Source organism: Budorcas taxicolor, chromosome 6 (genome assembly GCF_023091745.1).
Source record: "Budorcas taxicolor isolate Tak-1 chromosome 6, Takin1.1, whole genome shotgun sequence".
Lineage (NCBI taxonomy): Eukaryota > Metazoa > Chordata > Mammalia > Artiodactyla > Bovidae > Budorcas > Budorcas taxicolor.
The window spans coordinates 77,977,530-77,998,558 of NC_068915.1; the positions used below are offsets into that span (position 1 = coordinate 77,977,530).

At 33.4% G+C, this 21,029-nt stretch overlaps 1 protein-coding gene across 1 annotated transcript in view; it reads left to right on the forward strand.

Annotated features, from left to right (window-relative positions):
* Positions 1-21,029, forward strand: part of ADGRL3 (adhesion G protein-coupled receptor L3) — a 579,390-nt gene that overhangs the window by 555,740 nt on the left and 2,621 nt on the right. Inside the window, exon 24 of the mRNA XM_052642093.1 lies at positions 16,292-16,420. Coding sequence (XP_052498053.1) covers positions 16,292-16,420 — 129 coding nt within the window. The remainder of the gene's footprint in view (positions 1-16,291; positions 16,421-21,029) is intronic.

The following is a 21,029-nucleotide window of genomic DNA, read 5'->3' on the forward strand; positions in this document are numbered from 1 at the left end:
AGTTTCTAGTAATAGGTGGGAGGAATGAGGTAATTACCTGAATGTCAAGCAAAAGAAATAATTTACCTAGTATGGTGCTCCCCTTGACACTAACAAAAGGAAATAAACTAATAAAACTGAATTGTCTCTTTTGAATTAGAAATTAAATGCAAATTATACCTGTGTAGTTGCATTTTCTATTTTTGATTTGTATCTATATTTTAGCATTGAGGAAATAAATGTAAAATACTTTTTCTCCCTATCTTAGATAGTATAAACAAACACAACCTTCTCTTTCCTCCAAGCCCTCCTGTGCTTCAGAGGCTTAGAGACACTAGCTCAATGTAGACAGGTCCTCTAGATAACCAGATACATAACAGAGTAGGAATATGACTTGCTCCCTTTTTAAATTCATATCTTCTCAGAACCTATATTGTCTTTCCCAGGAGGTTGGTCACTGGGACAGATGAAACTTCACAAGAAATCACTGGCTGTCTCCTTAAATTTAGGCTACTAAAAACATATTTTATTTTTATATATTTAAAGAAAAATGCAAATGAAAAGATATAAGTGGTCTTTCACTGTACTTAATGATTTGTATATATTAAAACTACTAGGGTGAATACTCAAACTCATTCATCACCTTATTAATGTCAGTAAGTATAATTTGGCTTACATGCATGTGTCTTATTGCCCCCAAAGCCTTGCTGTTTTGAAGGATTATAAAATCATTGGCTGCAAATATTAACCAGATTCTAATATAATCTAATATCTATTTGTGAAATTTGTAGACACCATTATCATATGCCTAAGAGAACTGGCATAGCTAACAGATCAGACTGGGCTATATAACAAATTACTTTGTTATGAACAAGTATTATGATGACATGAGTACAAATGCAGTAAGTATCCCATGCATGGACACATTTTTTATTTGAGATTCACCATTTTATTTATATCTAGTATTTTTTACTTTTATATTTGTGATTGTTAATGAGGTAACAGCGACTTCTGTGTTTCTTTCCTTTCTATGTGTCTTCAATATTCTGAAAGTATATGATAAAATAAGAGTATCTCCTGTCTTAGGAAAATCAATTCAATACACAAAAGCAAAATGATACAGATTTTAAAAGTGAAATATTGCATCAAATAGATAATGTAACAATGCTACTAATAACCTGATTCCTTGATTCCTCAAGGAAGACCAAGTAACTTTCAGAATGAACTTTCCATTGCAATATGAGATATATTAAATATTGATCTCTAATCAGTCTGGGGCATATGTTCTTGCTATCAATTGTTAGCAGGAACTGAAAAAGAAAAAGCTTTAAAATGCTTTCCCAGTGAGTCCTACTTATGTTTTGCTCTTAACTTTGTCCCTTTGTTAGGAATCCTTGAAATCATCCAGGCTGTTGCAGCCAACTATACAATAGTAAAAATGGTGTTATTACTATTGTTATTATAATTTTTAAAGATCTCTTCATAAAGAAGGTTATTTATGTAGAGTAGATTTCTTATTTTTATAGAATATGATCTTTCTCCCTTTATATTTAATTTATAGTTAGCAGTATCTCTTACTGCTTTGTTATAAACCAAACAAGCCACAGTGAGATACCTTGATAACTTCTAAATATGGTGCTATAGAACATTTCCAATTAGTTTTAAAATACTACTGTTTTCTGTAAGTTGCTGAGGATGTAATTTTTTTCTTTTAGGGAATAGTATCTTTTTTGAGAACTAAATATAAGTACTCCAGCTTATCTTCAGAAATTACTGGTGTTCTTTTCTCTGCTAAAACACAGTATTCTCCTTTTTAGCCTTCATAAATTTGAAATTTCTCTGTTATTATGTGTAACTGTCATTTTCTTATTGTACACTGTTCATTATTTATTATCCATTATCTTTATATCCATGAAGAACTTGGGTTTCTTGGTAACTTGTCCATCATGTGGCTAATAAAGTACTAAATCTAAATTCCAAACAAGGTCTTTCTGACCAGAGAGCCCTACTTATAGCAATACAAATTTTCATTATTTTCTTATGATGACAACTTTTCAGGAAGCTTACTGAGGATTAGAATTAGAGATCTTTTCCAAGAATGTATTTCAGAATGATTTTTATTACCTTGTATGGAAATATGTTGTTCTTAAAGCACAATTATTCACATCTTTATTTCCTAATTGCCTTGATATAATATTCATTTTCTTTCACTTTATTTTGTTCTAAGCACAGTTCTTTAGCATGGATTCATTCATCCTATTCACTTAGGGAAACTGTATGATATTGTGAGTAAATTGGGAGTGACAATACAATTTTTTTACAAAATGATTTGATATTGAATATGCAGAATTAATAAACATAACTGTTTAACTATATATTTAAAAATAACTGCAGGACTTAGGTTGCAAGAATTTTATGATCATTCTTTTTTTCCTGGAAGTTCTCAAATACACAAAATATCAAGAAATTTTATTAGTAGAATTCATTTCTATTTTGTTTTTAATTTCTTGTGTTTCAGTAAAAGGATGAATATTTTGATTGGGGCAAAGATTGTGTTAAAAAAATCTGGTAAATAGCTTCTGCATATAATAATTTAGTAATAGAACCAAAGATATAACTTTCCAAATCTCTATATTCCTGAATTTGATGTTCTTGAACTGTGTCCTCCCAGAGGGATGTATACTAATACCGAGAAAAAAAATTGGAAATTTATTTGAGTTGACTGCAATTAGGTAGTGTTAATGTTGTAAGTTTCCACAGGACTGGAAAAGGTCAATTTTCATTCAATCCCAAAGAAAGGCAATGCCAAAGAATGCTTAAACTACTGCACAATTGCACTCATCTCACACACTAGTAAAGTAATGCTCAAAATTCTCCAAGCCAGGCTTCAGCAGTACATGAACCGTGAACTTCCAGATGTTCAAGCTGGTTTTAGAAAAGGCAGAGGAACCAGAGATCAAATTGCCAACATCCGCTGGATCATGGAAAAAGCAAGAGAGAAAAACATCTATTTCTGCTTTATTGACTATGGCAAAGCCTTTGACTGTGTGGATCACAATAAACTGTGGAAAAGTCTGAAAGAGATGGGAATTCCAGACCACCTGACCTGCCTCTTGAGAAACCTGTATGCAGGTCAGGAAGCATCAGTTAGAAATGGACATGGAACAACAGACTGGTTCCAAATAGGAAAAGAAGTATGTCAAGGCTGTATATTGTCACCCTGCTTATTTAACTTATATACAGAGTACATCATGAGAAACACTGGGCTGGAAGGAACACAAGCTGGAATCAAGATTGCCGGGAGAAATATTAATAACCTCATATATGCAATGACACCACCCTTATGGCAGAAAGTGAAGAGGAACTAAAAAGCCTCTTGATGAAAGTGAAAGTGGAGAGTAAAAAGTTGGCTTAAAGCTCAACATTCAGAAAATGAAGATCATGGCGTCTGGTGCCATCACTTCATGGGAAATAGATGGGGAAACAGTGGAAACAGCGTCAGGTTTTATTTTTGGGGGCTCCAAAATCACTGCAGATGGTGATTGCAGCCATGAAATTAAAAGACACTTACTCCTTGGAAGGAAAGTTATGACCAACCTAGAGAGCATATTCAAAAGCATACACATTACTTTGCCAACAAAGGTCCATCTAGTCAAGGCTATGGTTTTTCCAGTGGTCATGTATGGATGTGAGAGTTGGACTGTAAAGAAAGCTGAGTGCCGAAGAATTGATGCTTCTGAACAGTAGTGTTGGAGAAGACTCTTGAGAGTCCCTTGGACTGCAAGGAGATCCAACCAGTCCATCCTAAAGGAAATCAGTCCTTGGGTGTTCTTTGGAAGGAATGATGCTAAAGCTGAAACTCCAGTACTTTGGCCACCTCATGAGAAGAGTTGACTCATTGGAAAAGACTCTGATGCTGGGAGGGATTGGGGGCAGGAGGAGAAGGGGATGACAGAGGATGAGATGGCTGGATGGCATCACTGACTCGATGGAAGTGAGTTTGGGTGAACTCCGGGAGTTCGTGATGGACAGGGAGGCCTGGCGTGCTGCGATTCATGGGGTTGCAAAGAGTTGGACATGACTGAGCTACTGAACTGAACTGAATGTTGTAAGTTAAACTTATTAGTTTCATGTGCTAATTTCAGGTTGAAAAAATCTATGAAACATCTTGTAATTCAAAATCTAAAAACAAACAAAACTAAACTGTCCTTCTCATCTGGAAAAATGTTATAAGCATAAATGTTGTGATGGTATAAGTGCAATATATAATATCCAAAATTAATTGATTCATCACTTGTTCAGATTTTTTTCTAATAAATAGGTTATATTAACATATCTGCTATTCTGAAAGTGAATAGAAGCTAGTTCATTTACATGAAAAATTAAAATGTGGAAATGGGGTATGTTCGTAGCATAAATAGTCTTATTAGATAAAAAAATACTTAAATTGTCATTGCCAATAATTCTGTAGTATCCAATAGCCCCTGTTTATTGCATAGTGAGTCTTTTGTTTTATATAGTTCAATCTTATATACAACATGCCATTTAAAAGTATTTATGTGATAGGCACTCCTTTGATCTTGTAATAGACTTTCCTCATAACTTATTATTATAAAAGATGTGGGTTCTTCAAAAACTAAAACAAGTTACCCTTCACATTCATAGAGTAATTTACAACCCCAGAAAATCACTGGAGAACAAAGATAGGTTTAAGATGATATTACAGATTGAAGGAAGAGAGTTAGTCTTGATGTAGGAAAATAGAAACAATACATTTCCTGAAATAGCCTCAGTCTAAACAAAACAGAGCTGAGCTGATTACGATTATATGACAAAATAAGTTTTCTCTGAAAAACATTATCAAGAATCTCTGTATTCATAGACACATTGTTTTAATTCATATCTACTTTTCTCTAATACTTTTTAAATAATAAGTGTCCAAATTTAAAATTCAAACTTTAGCTGGTATAGGCTTCACCTTGTGGCTCAGATAGTAAAAAATCTGCTTGCAATACAGGAAGCCCGGGTTTGATCCCTTGGTTGGAAAGATTCCCTGGAGAAGGGAATAGCAGCCCACTTCAGTATTCTTGCCTGGAGAATTCCATGGACAAAGGAGTCTGGCAGACTACAGTCCATGGAGTCTCAAAGAGTTGGATACGACTGAGCAACTAACACTAACTTTCACAGACTTTCTGCATGTGAGTTTAGATAATTTGTACACTATAAGTATGCCAATATAGGGCAAAAATTCTATGAAAAGTCATATTTTCTTCAAATTGATATTTTAGGTTGTTTAATTATTATATTTTCCTTTGTTCTGAAATTTGTTTTATTCAGCAAAAAATCACAAGCAGTTTGTGATTTACAAATGAATATAACTCTGGGAATCACATACCACATTTGATACACTACATTCTTACTAAAAAGAAATGTGATTTACTGCTATTTTACCTGTGGTTAAGCACTTTGGGCCTATTATATTTGGGCTCAGTATTCTTGTTTTGAGTACCTTGCCAAAGTGTTCAAAATGTCTAAGTTAAAAGCATACAGAAATAAATGGCTCTGACCACAAAAGATGAGTTTTAGAGATGAATGACTGAGTAGTATAGGTTCATCATTTCTACTTGCAGACCAAATACTTCCTATTTTGTGAAGCAAAGACTCACCAAGAATTCTGATTTCCAGCCCTGCCACCATTGACTTGAGTGGTCCAAAAACATAAGATCTCTGAGTAGCTTTCTTTCAGCTAATTATGTAAAAAACAACAATGAATATCTACTAGCATAAGTTTCTTCAATAGAGTACAACCAAGTTGTGTTGCATTGCAGAGGAAAAAAAAAAAAAAAATATATATATATATATATATATACATACATACATAAAATGATACCTTAAAGCTTTTAGAAGAAAATATATTTTAGATTTTAGGTTAAAGGAGTTTTTAAAAATAAAATAACAAACATATACTACAAAAAAATGATAGGATTCTCATCTCGAAATTTAAACAGTACTCAAAAAAGTGAGCTACTGGAAGGAGATGTAAACAGTACATGTAACAACAAAATGTTAATGCCTACATTGCAATGAATGTCTTCAAATTATTATATAAAATTCAACAACCTAATGTGTATGTGGGCAAAAGATATGAATCAACAATTCTCAGAATAAAGAACATTTACAATCAATAAATATATGAAAAATCACTCCATCTCTCTAGTATTCAGGAAAATACAAAGTATAGGGGTAGTATGATATATTTCATACTCTATCAAATTGGCAAAATGTCAGCCAAACAATACTAAATCCTGGCAAAAATTTAAGAAATACGCACTACTTGTGAAAGTGTGAATGGATACACATGTATTTGAAAAAACTGAAAATGTGGGCAACATATGACCCAGTAATTTTACTTCTAAGTATTTATTGTAGAAAAACTCATGTATCTGGACAAGAAGACATGTATAAAGCCAATTAGCACAAAATAAGGGAAAAGAGAATAGGTAAAATCTAGGCCTCCTGACTCTAAAGCTCTGAATTTACATATTAAAATAGAGGCAACACCTCTACATTCAGAATATTCCATTTTATACTGAACTAACAATAATCCAGTCTTTACTCTGGAGACAACATGTCATTGAAATCCATATTAATAGATTTCCAGTGAATGAATTAGCTATTAAAAGAAACTGAAGTATCTCTCAACCATTTGAAAGAAATTTAATAGGCAGGTTGATTAAAATTTAGTAGCAAACTTGTTGGCTATTAAAAGTGCATAGTGTGATAAATCAAGATGTCAGCTCTTCAATTTATGACTTCGGGAAAAAGTGATGAATGAACTTTTGAGTTTCAATAAAACATCTCTTCTTTGACACTTTGTAATTTAATTAACTGTTTAAATAAAAACTGAAAAAATATAAAAATATGGTTTCTATATCTTCAAAATTTGTATCACTGTAAGGACACCATGCAGATTATTTTACTTTTATCATTATAAAAATCTTGGTCTTAATATGTCTGTCTCTATTTTATAAAACAGCCCTTTAAAATTGATTTAATCATTGCTTGCACTGTCTTTCAGTAAACTGCATTTGTGTACTGATATTGTTTTATTACACAAAAAAGCAGAAAAGTAGGAAACAAAATATTTCAAATAGAAACTGCCTATTGAATCAGTTCTCCATAGTTCTAGAAGTCACTTTTATCTACTTTTGTTTGTTATGTAAATTAATATGTGAATATGAAAAATTAACTGAATTTACAGAAAAGCATATGATGAAAAAGTAATACACTACTATAAGGTTCCTAATAAAATTTTATTGAAACATATTTTTGAAGAAGATGCTAAAATATGTTTGAAAGTCATTGACTTAAATATATTTAAGAAAAACTACCAGAGTAATTTTGGCCACCTGATGTGAAGAGCTGACTCATTTGAAAAGACCCTGATGTTGAGAAAGACTGAACGCAGGAGGAGAAGGGGATGGCAGAGGACAAGATGGTTAGATGGCATCACCGACTCAATGGACATGAGTCTGGGTAAACTTCTGGAGTTGGTGATGGACAGGGAGGCCCGGCATGCTGCGGTTCATGGGGTCACAAAGAGTCAGACACAACTGAGTGACAGAACTGATAGCTACTGATACTGACCAGAGTCATGTGTGACCTTGCATAAATTATGAATGTCTCTGAACCTGTGTTTCTTTACATATTGTGTGATGATGGTCAGTTCAGTTCAGTTCAGTCGCTCAGTCGTGTCCGACTCTTTGCAACACCATGAACTGCAGCACGCCAGGCCTCCCTGTTCATCACCAACTCCCGGAGTTCACCCAAACTCATGTGCATCGGGTCAGTGATACCATCCAGCCATCTCATCCTCTGTCATCCCCTTCTTCTCCTGCCCCCAATCCCTCCAGCATCAGAGTCTTTTCCAATGAGTCAACTCTTTGCATGAGGTGGCCAAAGTACTGGAGTTTCAGCTTCAGCATCATTCCTTCCAAGGAACACCCAGGACTGATCTCCTTTAGGATGGACTGGTTGGATCTCCTTGCAGTCCAAGGGACTCTCAAGAGTCTTCTCCAACACCACAGTTCAAAAAAGATTTAGATAATGTTAAAATCTCATTCCATTGTAAACTCTTAGTTATAACCTTTTTCTATTGTTACATTGCAATTGATTAGGTGATACTTATATATGTAAGGTATACTTTGGGTATATCTGAATCATTTCTTCCAGATTTCTTGTTTATGTTATAGGTCCCTTGCTAAAGGGACCTGTATACCACTTTTTTTTTTTCCTGTATACCACTTTTCTTAAATATTTAAAAAGGAGGTAAAAGCCACAGTACTCCCATTCTTGTATAAGCACAATTGAGCACAAAAACATACACCTATTTTGCATACAATTTTAAAGGTTTCACAACTTTGTAGAGACCATTTCCTTGTGAAAGCGTCCTTGCTTTACACTGAAATTAGTATTGTGAATTTCTATAGAAAATATATTATTGGTGAAAATATTTTTACTTATACAAAACGAAGTCTCTGCTGTGGGCCAGTATTATTATCTGAAGACAAAAGCACAAAGACATCACTCAGGCGTAAGTCTGCTTTGTGTAAAACTCTGACTTATGTGCATTGGTCAATATATATAATGAAAGTGACCTCATAGAATACAAAACAAAACTATGCCAAACCAAAGGAGAGAGAACCATGAGGGAATTGAATGGAGGATGAGGTATATTAAGGAGTGAGGAATCATCTGGGTAAAGCTATTTTATTGAAATAAACCAAACAGAACATTTACTATGCTGTATATTTATACAGAAGAATTTGAAAATTGAGGTATATTGATATGTGATTATTAGAGAATGGTTGTATTCAATTGGTTCATTGGATCACTGCGGTCTTAAATTATACAATTTTTCCCATTTAATATGATCAGTATGAATGTAAGTGCATTTTTTTTAATGAAGTGTGAGGGGCAAAAGAGAGTGATAGTTCTAGTTATTTTAAGAGCTTTTCAGTATAGTTTTGTTAGCCTGCTGTCAAGAAGAAACATTGTTTGAATTATGTTTCTGAATCATATAATATAGATTCAAGTGAGATCCAACTGTGATCTTGCTTCAGATCTGTTCTTTCCTTCACAATTTCAAAGCAGGTGGATCTGCCTTAGATTTTCAGTCCTCAATTACAGATATCACATTGAACTAGCCTAGGCAGTGCTGTCATTCAGGGCCTCCCAGTGTCAGAACACATATTTTAGTTTCCTAAGGAAAGAAATGTAGCAGGTTTGCGGTAAAAGACTACACATTTGAAAAGAATATACTATTATTCCATTCAAATTTCACTCATTCAAAAACTTTTATATAAACCTCAATATTTAGATTAAAAAAAAAAGCCTCTTCTTAAAATGACTACCTTTGATTTTACGCTTAGTCTTTTTCAGTAGCACAGGGTCTGACAAAAAGCTGTCAGAAAAACCTCTAAGTTTTCAGTGTGGAATATGAAAATCCTATTTTGTTTTCTATCACGCTTTTACCAAAAATAAAGATTTTGTGCTTAGTCCTCTGTTGACAGCCTCGTTGATGAGTCATGTATGTTGAAATTCAATACTAATTCCTTTCCTATGGTTTTATTAAAGAGCAATGCCTTGTTTCTGATAGCAAATAATCAAGTTTGACTAGACTGTAGTCAGGATGTAATGAGTCAAAGAATTAAAGAATAGCTATTTTTACATAGCTGCCTTAAACTGTTTTACCCTATTTAAGCTTTTTGAGTCATAGCAGTCTGTTCTGTTTTTTTCCGCTCTAATTATTATCTGCAGTTAATATTCAGGTAACATTTACTATTTACAAATAATTATATGAATATTGTCTTTTCTTTAATAATTTCAGTATTTCATGGCAGGCAGTGCTGTGTTTTTCTCCCCCTCTAATTATTATCTGCAGTCGATATTCAGGTAGCATTTACCATTTCCAAGTAATTATATGCATATTTATCTTTGTTTTAATAGTTTCAGTATTATGGTCATCAGTGTAGTTTTGGAAGGAAATAAATCACAGTACATGGCCAAATAGGTGGAAAAACAGTGGAAACAGTGGCTGATTTTATTTGTTGAGCTCCAAAATCACTGCAGATGGTGATTGCAGCCATGAAATTAAAAGACGCTTACTCCTTGGAAGGAAAGTTATGACCAACCTAGACAGCATATTAGAAAGCAAAGACATTACTTTGTCAACAAAGATCCGTCTAGTCAAGGCTATGGTTTTTCCAGTAGTCATGTATGGATGTGAGAGTTGGACTATAAAAAAAAGCTGAGCACTAAATAATTGATACTTTTGAACTGTGGTATTGGAGAAGACTCTTCAGAGTCCCTTGGACTGCAAGGAGATCCAACCAGTCCATCCTAAAGGAGATCAGTCCTGGGTGTTCATTGGAAGGACTGATGTTGAAGCTGAAACTCCAATATTTTGCCCACCTGATGTGAAGAGCTGACTCATTTGAAAAGACCCTGATGTTGGGAAAGATTGAAGGCAGGAGGAGAAGGGGATGACAAAGGATGAGATGGTTGGACGGCATCACCGACTCAATGGACATGAGTTTGAGTAAACTCCCGGAGTTGGTGATGGACAGGGAGTCCTGGCATGCTTGCAGTTCATAGGGTCGCAAAGAGTCGGACAGGACTGAGTGACTGAACTGAAATCACAGTAGGAATTATACAAATGACACTCTTAAAGTTTACTCAAAGTATAAAACTACTTATAGTTGAAAAAATTGACTTGTTTTAGTTTTTATATTTTACAATATCATGGGTTTCACATATATTTTTTCTTTAATTAAGGAAATATTTATTGAGCTCTTAAGGACTATACTAGACATGAGATACAGAGCAGTGGAAAAAAAAACCCTATATATTCTCTGTTTTCTGGGGTTTACATTACAGTGACATTAGCACATGAACAGGATTTTTCCATACATAGTGTTATAACTATCTTCCTCTCCACCTCCCACCATCAATTTATTTCTATCTTCAAACTGACTAACCAGTAGGCTTAACTTTTTAGTGGCAAATTAGTGACAGATGGTTTGTAAACACTGATCTTCTTGGAAGTCTTCAGCAATTTCACAGTTATTAGAAGGGAAGTTTACAAATCAAAAGTTATTTGGAGGGAAAGGGAAAAGACAGGATGGACAGAACCTTGGAAAACAGTATCAGAATTCAAAGTGACCCAGTTAAATTGGAAAAGCAGCCAGAAGCAAACAGAAAAGACTTGGGCAAAAGAGAAATGAAATGCAATGCAATGCAGAGAAAAGACATAGGCATAACTGTGCACGTAAAAGATGAAGGCAAGTAGATTCTGTGCAGGTGTTTAGATAAAAGATTGGGCATTAGCAACAAGCAGAGTTTTTTAGTACAGCCAGTGCTATCTTTCATAAGTATAACTTAAATGCCTAAATTTGAGTGGGTACTGTGAAAGTAAAAGTGTTACTCGCTCAGTCTTTGTGACCCCAGGGACTGTAGCCCTCCAGATCCTCTGTCCATGGGATTCTCCAGGCAAGAATACTGAAGTGGGTTGCCATTTGCTTCTCCAGGAGACCTTCACAACCTAGGGACTGAACCTCATTGCAGGCAGATTCTTTACCACAGAGCCACCAGGGAAGCCCAAAGATAGGCATCACTTTCTAGGAAAATTGCACTTGTTTGGCATCACTTTCTAGGAAAATTGCACTTGTTTGCCACACCAACAGGAAACATGGCCTCTTGAGATTACAACAGCTAAGAGTGTCCATGGAAAGGTATTAACTTCTTACACAAGATGAATCCAGTGAAGCATAATTGTTGAGTTATTCAGATATCACCCTCAAAATTTCAAACTAGCAAACTCATAGAGCTTATCCAAAACTTTATAGTCTTTGCAAAACATTGATCACCAAAGGGCACATCCTGCTCTGTAGTTCCTACAACTGAAGCCATACTTCTTATAACTCTTCGGTTTCAGAACTAAAGTCAGTTTCAGTGACACTAATTATATTAGATTTAAATGGTGCATGAGGTATAAAAATGAATGATAGTAAAAAAGCCAACAATGTAAATAGCGATTCTTTTTCTATCAGGAAGAAAGGTCCTTAACACCAACGATAAAGAGAAAGCTGATTTTAGTTTTAAGTTTAATTTTTTTTAAAGTTTTAATCTGGCTTTAGATTCAACAGCAGGTGGATCTCCAATAATGTCACTCATTAGGGCTGTAATTTAGTAGCTGATTCTTCCTTGCCCTCAGACTTGAAACAGCCTACCAAACTCTTGTGGTAGAGATGGATAGTCTACCATTTCAGCAACACTGTATCATAATACAGCTGTATGCCAATCCATTGCTGCTATTATTGCTGGCCTTTTCTAACTTAGCAGGAATTGATGATAAATAAGAAAACTTTAAAATTCAGTCTTCCTACATTAGTAGATTTCACTGATGAAAGTGCTTTATTTAAAGATTAGGAAACCCCTAAGAAAAACAGATCAGGAACTTTATGCTAGGAAAGCTAGAACCAGATGGGTTATCTGTACAGATTTTGATAGTTTCATTAGAATTCCATTATGGAATTCCACTTTTTGTTCTCTTATTATTAGCTTTTTTGAAAGCCAAATTCTAAACAGAAACCAAAATTTGAGTCACCTGCTTCCTGCTTATGCTTGATTCTTTCCAACTCAATTGTTTACTTGTTCTCTAGGTTATCTTTTTTAAATTGTATTTTTATTATTTATTAGTTTTTAAGTTCAGGTAAATTGACATATTAGTTTTCAGTGTATGGCATAATTAACTTCTTGTATATATTATGAAATGATCACCACGATGAATCTAGTTCACATTCTTTGCCATTCATAATTAGTTTTCTTCTGATGGTAACTTTTAAGCAGATTATCTTTTACATCGGCATAGGAAAAAAAGGGGTATTTTCTTTTATAAGCTATGTGAAGTAAGGAAAAAAAGTGACAGGCCATCTTCCCAGCCTACTGTTTGTTTTCCTATTACTTTAAATAATGTGTAGGAATGAAGGGAAATACATAGAAATGCACATGTAAATCCCAGCGATAACAATCTTACCCTTATTTGATCCTTGAGAAAATATAAAGAGTTTGAATAATTTCATATTTTTGTTTTACCCTAGTTCATTTTAAGTTCTTACACCTTTCATTTTTTATTTAAATTTTCATTTATAGTAACTTTAGAAAACAATTACTTGTATTAGAAGACTAACCTTTTTTATTTGAGAAAAGGTTGCAATAATAAATATTACATAAATACAATATACAGGTAGTTTGTTTATAGAAAATGTTGGGCAAATCAAATCCTGTCTCAATCAGTTTATCTTAAATTTGTGCAATATCCGTGTTTAAGATTAATCAATATTCAGTTTCTTATCTGAAAGACCACTATAGCCAACTCATTTTAGCTTTCCTTACTAATATACCATGTATTTAATTCATCAATGAAAAATAATATCCTGATGTACCCATTTTATAATAAGCTGAAGATCTGTCATCTCACTGTGTAAAGACATGTAGATGTATATGAAATACAAGTTTAACAAATATTCATCAAGCATATAGTAAGTGAAAAATTGTGTGCTAGTTGTTTGCAGAATGTATAGGATGTAAACATATGGCTTATTTCCTAATATAACTGAAATCTTTCAGTTCCACAGATCAGACAAGCTTTGTCTGGCCATGAAATTCCTCAGGCCAGAATATTGGAGTGAGTAGCCTTTCTCAGGGTATCTTCCCAACTCAGAGATCGAACCCAGATCTCCCACATTGCAGGAGGATTCTTTACTGTCTGAGTCACCAGGGAAACCCAAGACAATGTTTATTGTCCTTTAAATCAAGAGGTCACTTTCCCAATTTTGAGGTTAAAATATTTGACTGGTAATTTACTGTATAACAGTATGATTTAAAAAAATGAAAACTGCCATGGAAAGTTTTCCCTTTTCACTTTTTTAACATTTCTATGAGCAACTGAATGTTCCTATTTTATGCATTCAGTATAGATTACTTTTTATTTTGAGACAGTTGTAGATTCACTTGCAGTTGTAATGAAATACTACAGAGGTCATGTACCTTTTTCCCAGTTTCCCTCAATAATATCTTGTAAAAGTATACTACAGTGTCATAGCCAGCATATTGACATTGAAACTTCCCACCAATTTTGCTCAGATTTTTTCAGTTTTACTTGTATTTAATTGTATTTGTGTGTGTGTGTGTGTGTGTGTGTGTGTATTTAGTTCCCTGTAATTCTATCATAAGAACAAGTGAGTAAGTGAGCGAGTGAAAGTCGTTCAGTTGTGTCCGACTCTTTGCGACCCCATGAGTAGGTTTGTTTATCCACCACCAGAGTCAAGATACAGAGTCATTCCATCAAGGATGCCTCACGTTGCCCCTTTATGACCATGCCCACCTCCTTCCCACTTGTATTTTTCAACCCTGGAAGCCACTAATCTGTTCTGCGTTTCTATAATTTTGTCATTTCTAGAATATCATATGCATATTGATGGAATCATTCAATGTAAATCTTTTGAATTGTCTCTTTTACCCAGTATAATTCTCTAGCAATTCATCCAGGTCATTATGTGTACTGATAGTTGTTCAGCTTTATTTCTGAGTAGTATTCCATGGTATGGATGTGCCACAGATCATTTAACCACTCACCAGATGAAGGACATCTGGACACTTTCCCATTATGGACTATTAAGAATAAAGCTGCCAAGAATCTGTAGGTTTTAGTGCCAGCATGAATTTCCAGTTCTCTGGGATAAATGTCCAATAGTACAGTAGCTGGGTGGTATGGTAATTGTACATTTAGGGTTTTTTTTAATTAATTATTTTAATTGGAGGCTAGTTACTTTACAGTATTGTACATTTAGTTTTATAAGAAAGTCTAAACTACTTTTCAGAATAGCTGTACTACTGTATACTTCCATCAACAAAGTATGAGTGATCTCATTTCTCTTTATCCATGCCAACATTTGATGTCATCACCATTTTTAAGTGTATAGTGATATCTCATTATGGTTTTAACCTGTTCATTTTCCTAAAGCATTCTTTCTCCTTTTCTCACTATGAACTTGTTTGCCTCCTGTGTACTCTTTTCCATGACACATCTGTTTATACCTTTGGTCCATTTTCTAATTGAATTGTTTTTGGTTTTGTTTGTTGTTGGTTGTTTATTACTGTTGACTTTTTGGAGTTCTCCAAAGTCCCAGATATCCCAGATACTAGTCCTTTGTTGGACTGCAAACATTTGTAAATTGGCTTGCAAATATTTTCTCCTGTTCTATTTATTATATTTTCATTTTCTAATATATATATATTTAAATTAATATGCAGTGCTTTCACCCTACCCTTATACAGTTTGTATTTTCCTTTATCATCTAACATAAATGCATATAAATCTATGATTTTCATATATGGCCTAATTCTATTTAAGAAAACTGTCTTCTAAAGTTTTTGACTTTTTGGTTAAATTGTTATGAAAGATGGGAAGTTGTAATGCATGCTGACAGTTTGGTAGAGACTAAGTACTTCTATTCATAAAGAAATGAAAGAGTTTAACTTTCTTACTTTGCTATGCCAAAACCCACCAGTTGGAAAATGGAAAATGTAATTAGATGTATAAATAATATCCTTATGATCATTTTATCAGATATGAAAGTTCACCTAATGCTTACTATGGTGAACTAACAAGTATGATTGCATTTTATTTTATTTCAATTTGAGTAAGTCTTCTTCATAGAATTGTAAGTAATGTCAAAATCTTCTGTTGTGTCCACAACTGCTCTCCAAATGAGTGTTTTATCATAAATGTCGCCTTTTATTATTTTCATTGGAAACAACCCAGTGGTTTCTGTGATTGAATGAATGTTTTAATTTTAGCTTTTCTTTCTGTGTTTTAAACTTTCTTTAAGCTTTTGTGTTTTGTGTTTCATTTATATGGAAGACTATATTTTGCTTTTTAAAAAAATCTTTCATTTTTAGCAAGCATGGGAATATATTCTTGCTTACACTCTGGGAAAGAGAACACCCTAAATGTGGCTTAACATTATAAATCATCTTCTTTCTTTCCCATTGACTCAGATATGTGCGTTGTTGGAAACATGTGTGCTTTAGTGGCATATATTTTTGAGTCTGACTAGCTGCCTGCCTGTAATCAGGACTATATCAACTGTTATCATTCTAAATGTTTCTTTTCTTTTTTTCAAACACATTTGCCTGATTGACCTTTTTTTTTTTTTTTTTTCTCTGTCTTTCTATGGGGCTGCTCCAGGAGCCATGGCTAATCATCTTATAAGCAATGCTCTGCTTCGTCCGCATGGTACTAACAATCCCTATAATACATTGCTTGGGGAACCGGCGGTCTGTAACAACCCTTCTGTCAGCATGTACAACGCACAAGGTGTGCTGGAGTTTATCTTAATTTTTTCAAGTGAAAGTCCCATTTTATGTAGCTTTTATGGCCACATTCTATTTTTCTTTCCTTCCTCCTGCCTTTTCTTTCTTTTGGAAGCAGACACACAGACTCTTCACCTTTCACTCTTCTTGGTACTTTTATTTTCCATTTTCCTTAGGTTTTCCTTAGTAAGAAATGGATTTTTTTCCTTCTGATAAACAAATGCTTGATTCACCAATATGTGTTTGTTCTCTGTAATGTTATAAAATGTTTTGTGGTTTGTCAGTACTTTTCTTGTTGTTGATTGATTTCCGTACTAAATACCTATGTATTCACTTTGAGAAATGAGCTATTTGCCTAAGGTAAGTAAGATAAAGAAGACTTGATTCAGTAATCTTAATGCTATAAGATCAAGAAAGTAATCTTACTCTCTCCTACCGTGAAGCACACTCTAGGCACAAATATCAGTACTAATGAAAGCACTTAGATCAACTTCATGGAAAACACTGAAATAAGCTATGGAGGAAAGAACAGTGAACTGAACAGATCAAGTTCTACCCTGTCTTAATATTGCCTATATGCACTGACTCAGGAAGGCTGTGAAATGCTTTTTCTACTGTGACTGCATGTTAACAGCAAGGGTTTTGGATATGGCTCCTCTGTATATCCTCCAACTTTAAATTATATCTCAGATAAGCATAAGTCTCTTTAAAACCACTTACAATCTAAGCATTTGTATGTGACACTACCTTTTTTAAGATAAAAATATATTGAGGGCACAAGAAATTAAAAATATTCATATCATAAGTAGTAAAGTGACCACAGAAAAAATTACTCAAGTAAAAGTTTTGTAAAAGAAAAATTTTAGTCAGTGATCCAACTATTTATATTTGAAAATAACTCACTATAACAAAGAGACTTCAGTAGTTCCTTCAAGCTGGACGTGATAAATGAGATATATTTTAACTTTCCTAGGCAATCTTGAGTAAAATGTCTATTATCCTTTTTTGGGAATCCGTGTGTCTGTGTGTGTTTCCTTCTCAGGGGTAAAATATTACTGGCAGGAATGTGAAAACTTGGTGTGAATGTTTATTCCAAAAAAAAAGTGTGTTTGTTGCAACATGGTCTTTGGGTATCTCTCTCAAATCATCTGAGTTTCCTAGGTGACACCTTGTTAGATACAAAAAGTGATTATAAATGATTTCAATAATTTCAAAGCCAATAATTCAGAAGTGACTTCAGGAATATAGTCAAGTTGTTTGTCAGTAGGAAAAATAATTAAGCAAACTGTTAATTGTATCCAGTTACTTAAGATTTACACCTAAGAATCATAGACATTAAAAGAAGGGAGAGAACACACTGAATCCTCTTTGCTATACTATGGACATTCTGTCAGCCTGTGCTTAAGTATTTCCTCTAATGACGCCCTTCCTAGCTCAGGATCTTAAATATTCAATTGTTGAAATGTTCCATTTGATATAAATATTTTTCTTTCCACCAAGCCGAAATTTTGCTTCTGGATGCTTAGCTTTGCCTTCTCGAACAAAGACGAGCAAACCATTTTTCTGCTGTCTGTGGCATCCTGTAAATACTTGAAAGTAGTTAATCTGGCTTCTTTTAGTCACCTTTTTATTCTAGTAAAGCAGCCTTAGTGCTATCAATAGAAGAAAGTTTCTTCGTGGTTATCCCCCTTTATATCATTTAGCGTTTGCCAATATCCTTATTTCGTTGTAACACTCAGTGATATGTATATTACACAATGCAACAAATGTGGTTTGGCAGAACAATTCTGCAGACTTTACAGAGGCTTGTCTGGGGCTTTTCTTTATTTTCATTAGTCTAAATGACAGATAACCGTGTCGTTAGAAGCATTTTAAAGTATGCAGACATATTAAGTTTTCAGTGATACTAAATGAAGATTTACACCATATTTGCAAATTTTATCTATTCTACATTATTCACCTTACACGAAAAATTGTTGGAAATTGGTTTAAAATAAGTAATATATTTAGAACACATTTTGTTTAGCTCTTCTGACTATTCAGATATAATTTCTAGTGTCATACATAATGAAAAAGTTACAATCATTAATCTATGTTTTCCCTAATTCAGTATTTGCCTTCTTGTCTTACTTTATTACTGGCATTCTAAATTAGATTTTTCTAAGGATGGAACACTATTATATAAACACTTTCAACGTGAATTTTTCATGACAAAATTTAAAATAATACCATATAAATCCAAAGTTTTATTCCTGTCAAGCCTATTACTGAATATTGCTATTAAGATTATCAATAAATACACAAATGTTACTTCTCAATGGATTTGTTGTTTATGCCAGTAAATTACATTCGGCTGACTTTTCTTAAAAACAGAAATAAATAATTTTATTATTGGTTTTCAGAATCAAAAATGGAATTGTTCAACTACTTTATGTTTTAGTATTTTTTAAGATGTTAAGAAACTATGGTAGTGCTTAAAATGATGTTTTACCACTGACCAAAAATAAAACTTGGTGACTATCATATTGCTACTAATCTTATGCTTTCAGATGAATGCACTTATATTCTTACTGGCAAGGTGAAATCTTACATGAAATATAGGTGGCTCGGTATGTACTGGAGTGGTTTGTGTTGAATTACGACTTGGTTCTGTTCTGTTGGTCCTTTAATTCTGTTATACCAATGCCATCCAAGCAAAGAAGCATTTGGATTTAAAGTATCCATTTTTGTTTTTGATGCCTTTATTTAAAATATGTAAAGATATATTATATTGTTCCTGATGCATATAGACTTAGGAACAAAAATGAATAATACACTTTTGTTAGATTGGATTCAGATTCTCTTTGTGGAAATATTTAAAAATTCATGCATAGTATTTCTGGACCATTATCTTCCTATCAATATTGGATAGTTCAGTTTTTGTTAGATAAATCTTATTATAGATTAACCTGCCAACAAAATGTAATATATAGAGAAGTCATGCTTTTACAAGTTAATTTACATTTTAAGGTGACTTGATTCAATTCTAAAACTTCAAAGAAAGACATATCTTTAGGATGGGATACATGAAGAATACATTATAGTGGTCATGAATACAAGGTTACAGTATAAAGTATATAATTAAATATTCTGTTACAGCTCTCAAAGTCTAAGGCAGGATGTGAAGAGAAAGAGGTAGAGGAGAGTAGTGCATGAAGTCAATCAAGATTCCCTTTCTGATCCCAGTTCTGCCACTGTTAGCAGAGGGGTGTTAGATAAGGCTCAGTCTCTCTTGGCTGCAGCTTCCTCATCTTGCAAAGCAGGAGCTGAACTTCAGTTACCTCTCCTGTGCTTTCCACTTCTAAAATGTTATCGTTTACAGAAGGGGCCATAATGAGCCTACAAGCAATTTACATCTGTTGCTATACTAATTTGGCTTTTTATTCAAATTCTTCTTCTTTAAAAGAAATTTTCTCTGCACTTTGAAATATTGTTGGTCTTTTGCTGAGAAGCAAATCAACTTTTAAAGTACAAAAACAGTACCTCTAAAGCAGTAGTTAAATTGTAACAAGTCTGCATCTCTTGAAATTATCTAGCCCAGTGACTTGGCTGGGTTTTATTTTGTGATGATTTAATCCTCTTATAAAGAAAATCAGCAAGAGCAGTTTTTTGACTGGATTAAAATATGAGAATTTTTTAAAATAATGTTTTTATAGTTGTTTTTAAAGTATTAACTTTTAAAATATTTGCTTGCATATGATTATGCAACAATCCAGAGGAAAACTTGATATTGATTGCTGGTATTTTTTCCCTTCACATTTTCATGATACAGAATAATGGTTGGATTTAACATTTTTCTTTCTCCATAGTTATACAACTTTTGAATATGAGCTCCAGAAATGACAGTATTGATCAGTATTATTTACAAATGATAGAAAGTATTTGTATAGGTACAGTGGGGAAAAAATAACCTTTGTACATGAGAAGATACATAAGAAAACAAACAGAAAAACTAAGAAAAGTGTTTTTCTTTTCTTGCTATACAAACTAAAGAATTTACTTATACTCTAACTTAAAAAAACTTAAAGTGACATTCCTTAGAAGCAAATATGTTCTAACACATACACACAAATATATATGTAATATTGAATTAAAGTTGCGGAAAAAGTCATGGCCTGCCCTCAGGATTTTACTCTTTTTGGTTGATGTGATAATTTTAACTTTAAAATAAATGTGTATTTGTTTGAAATTTACAAACTGACTAAATGCTTACTACTCATTTTATTAGCATGTGTTATGGGGGTTTCTTATTTTCTAACATTTCAGTATTTTTAATTATGATAAGCCATGTAACACAGACTCATGAATTTTGGGGCAGTGGAATTATTTCCTTTGACTCTTTTTTCTGCATATCATCAATTTGCTTTTTACTCATGTTTCTTCTACTGTCGCTGTAAGCTTACTTGTTGTTTTTTCTTTCCTTTTCTCCATGCTGTCGTTTAGAGCCCTACAGAGAGACAAGTATGGGAGTAAAGCTAAACATTGCATATCAAATGTAATTTTTTTTAGTTCACTTTTATTGCATCACATATAGATGATGTAGTTATTAAAAACAGTTCATCTCACAATTTAAA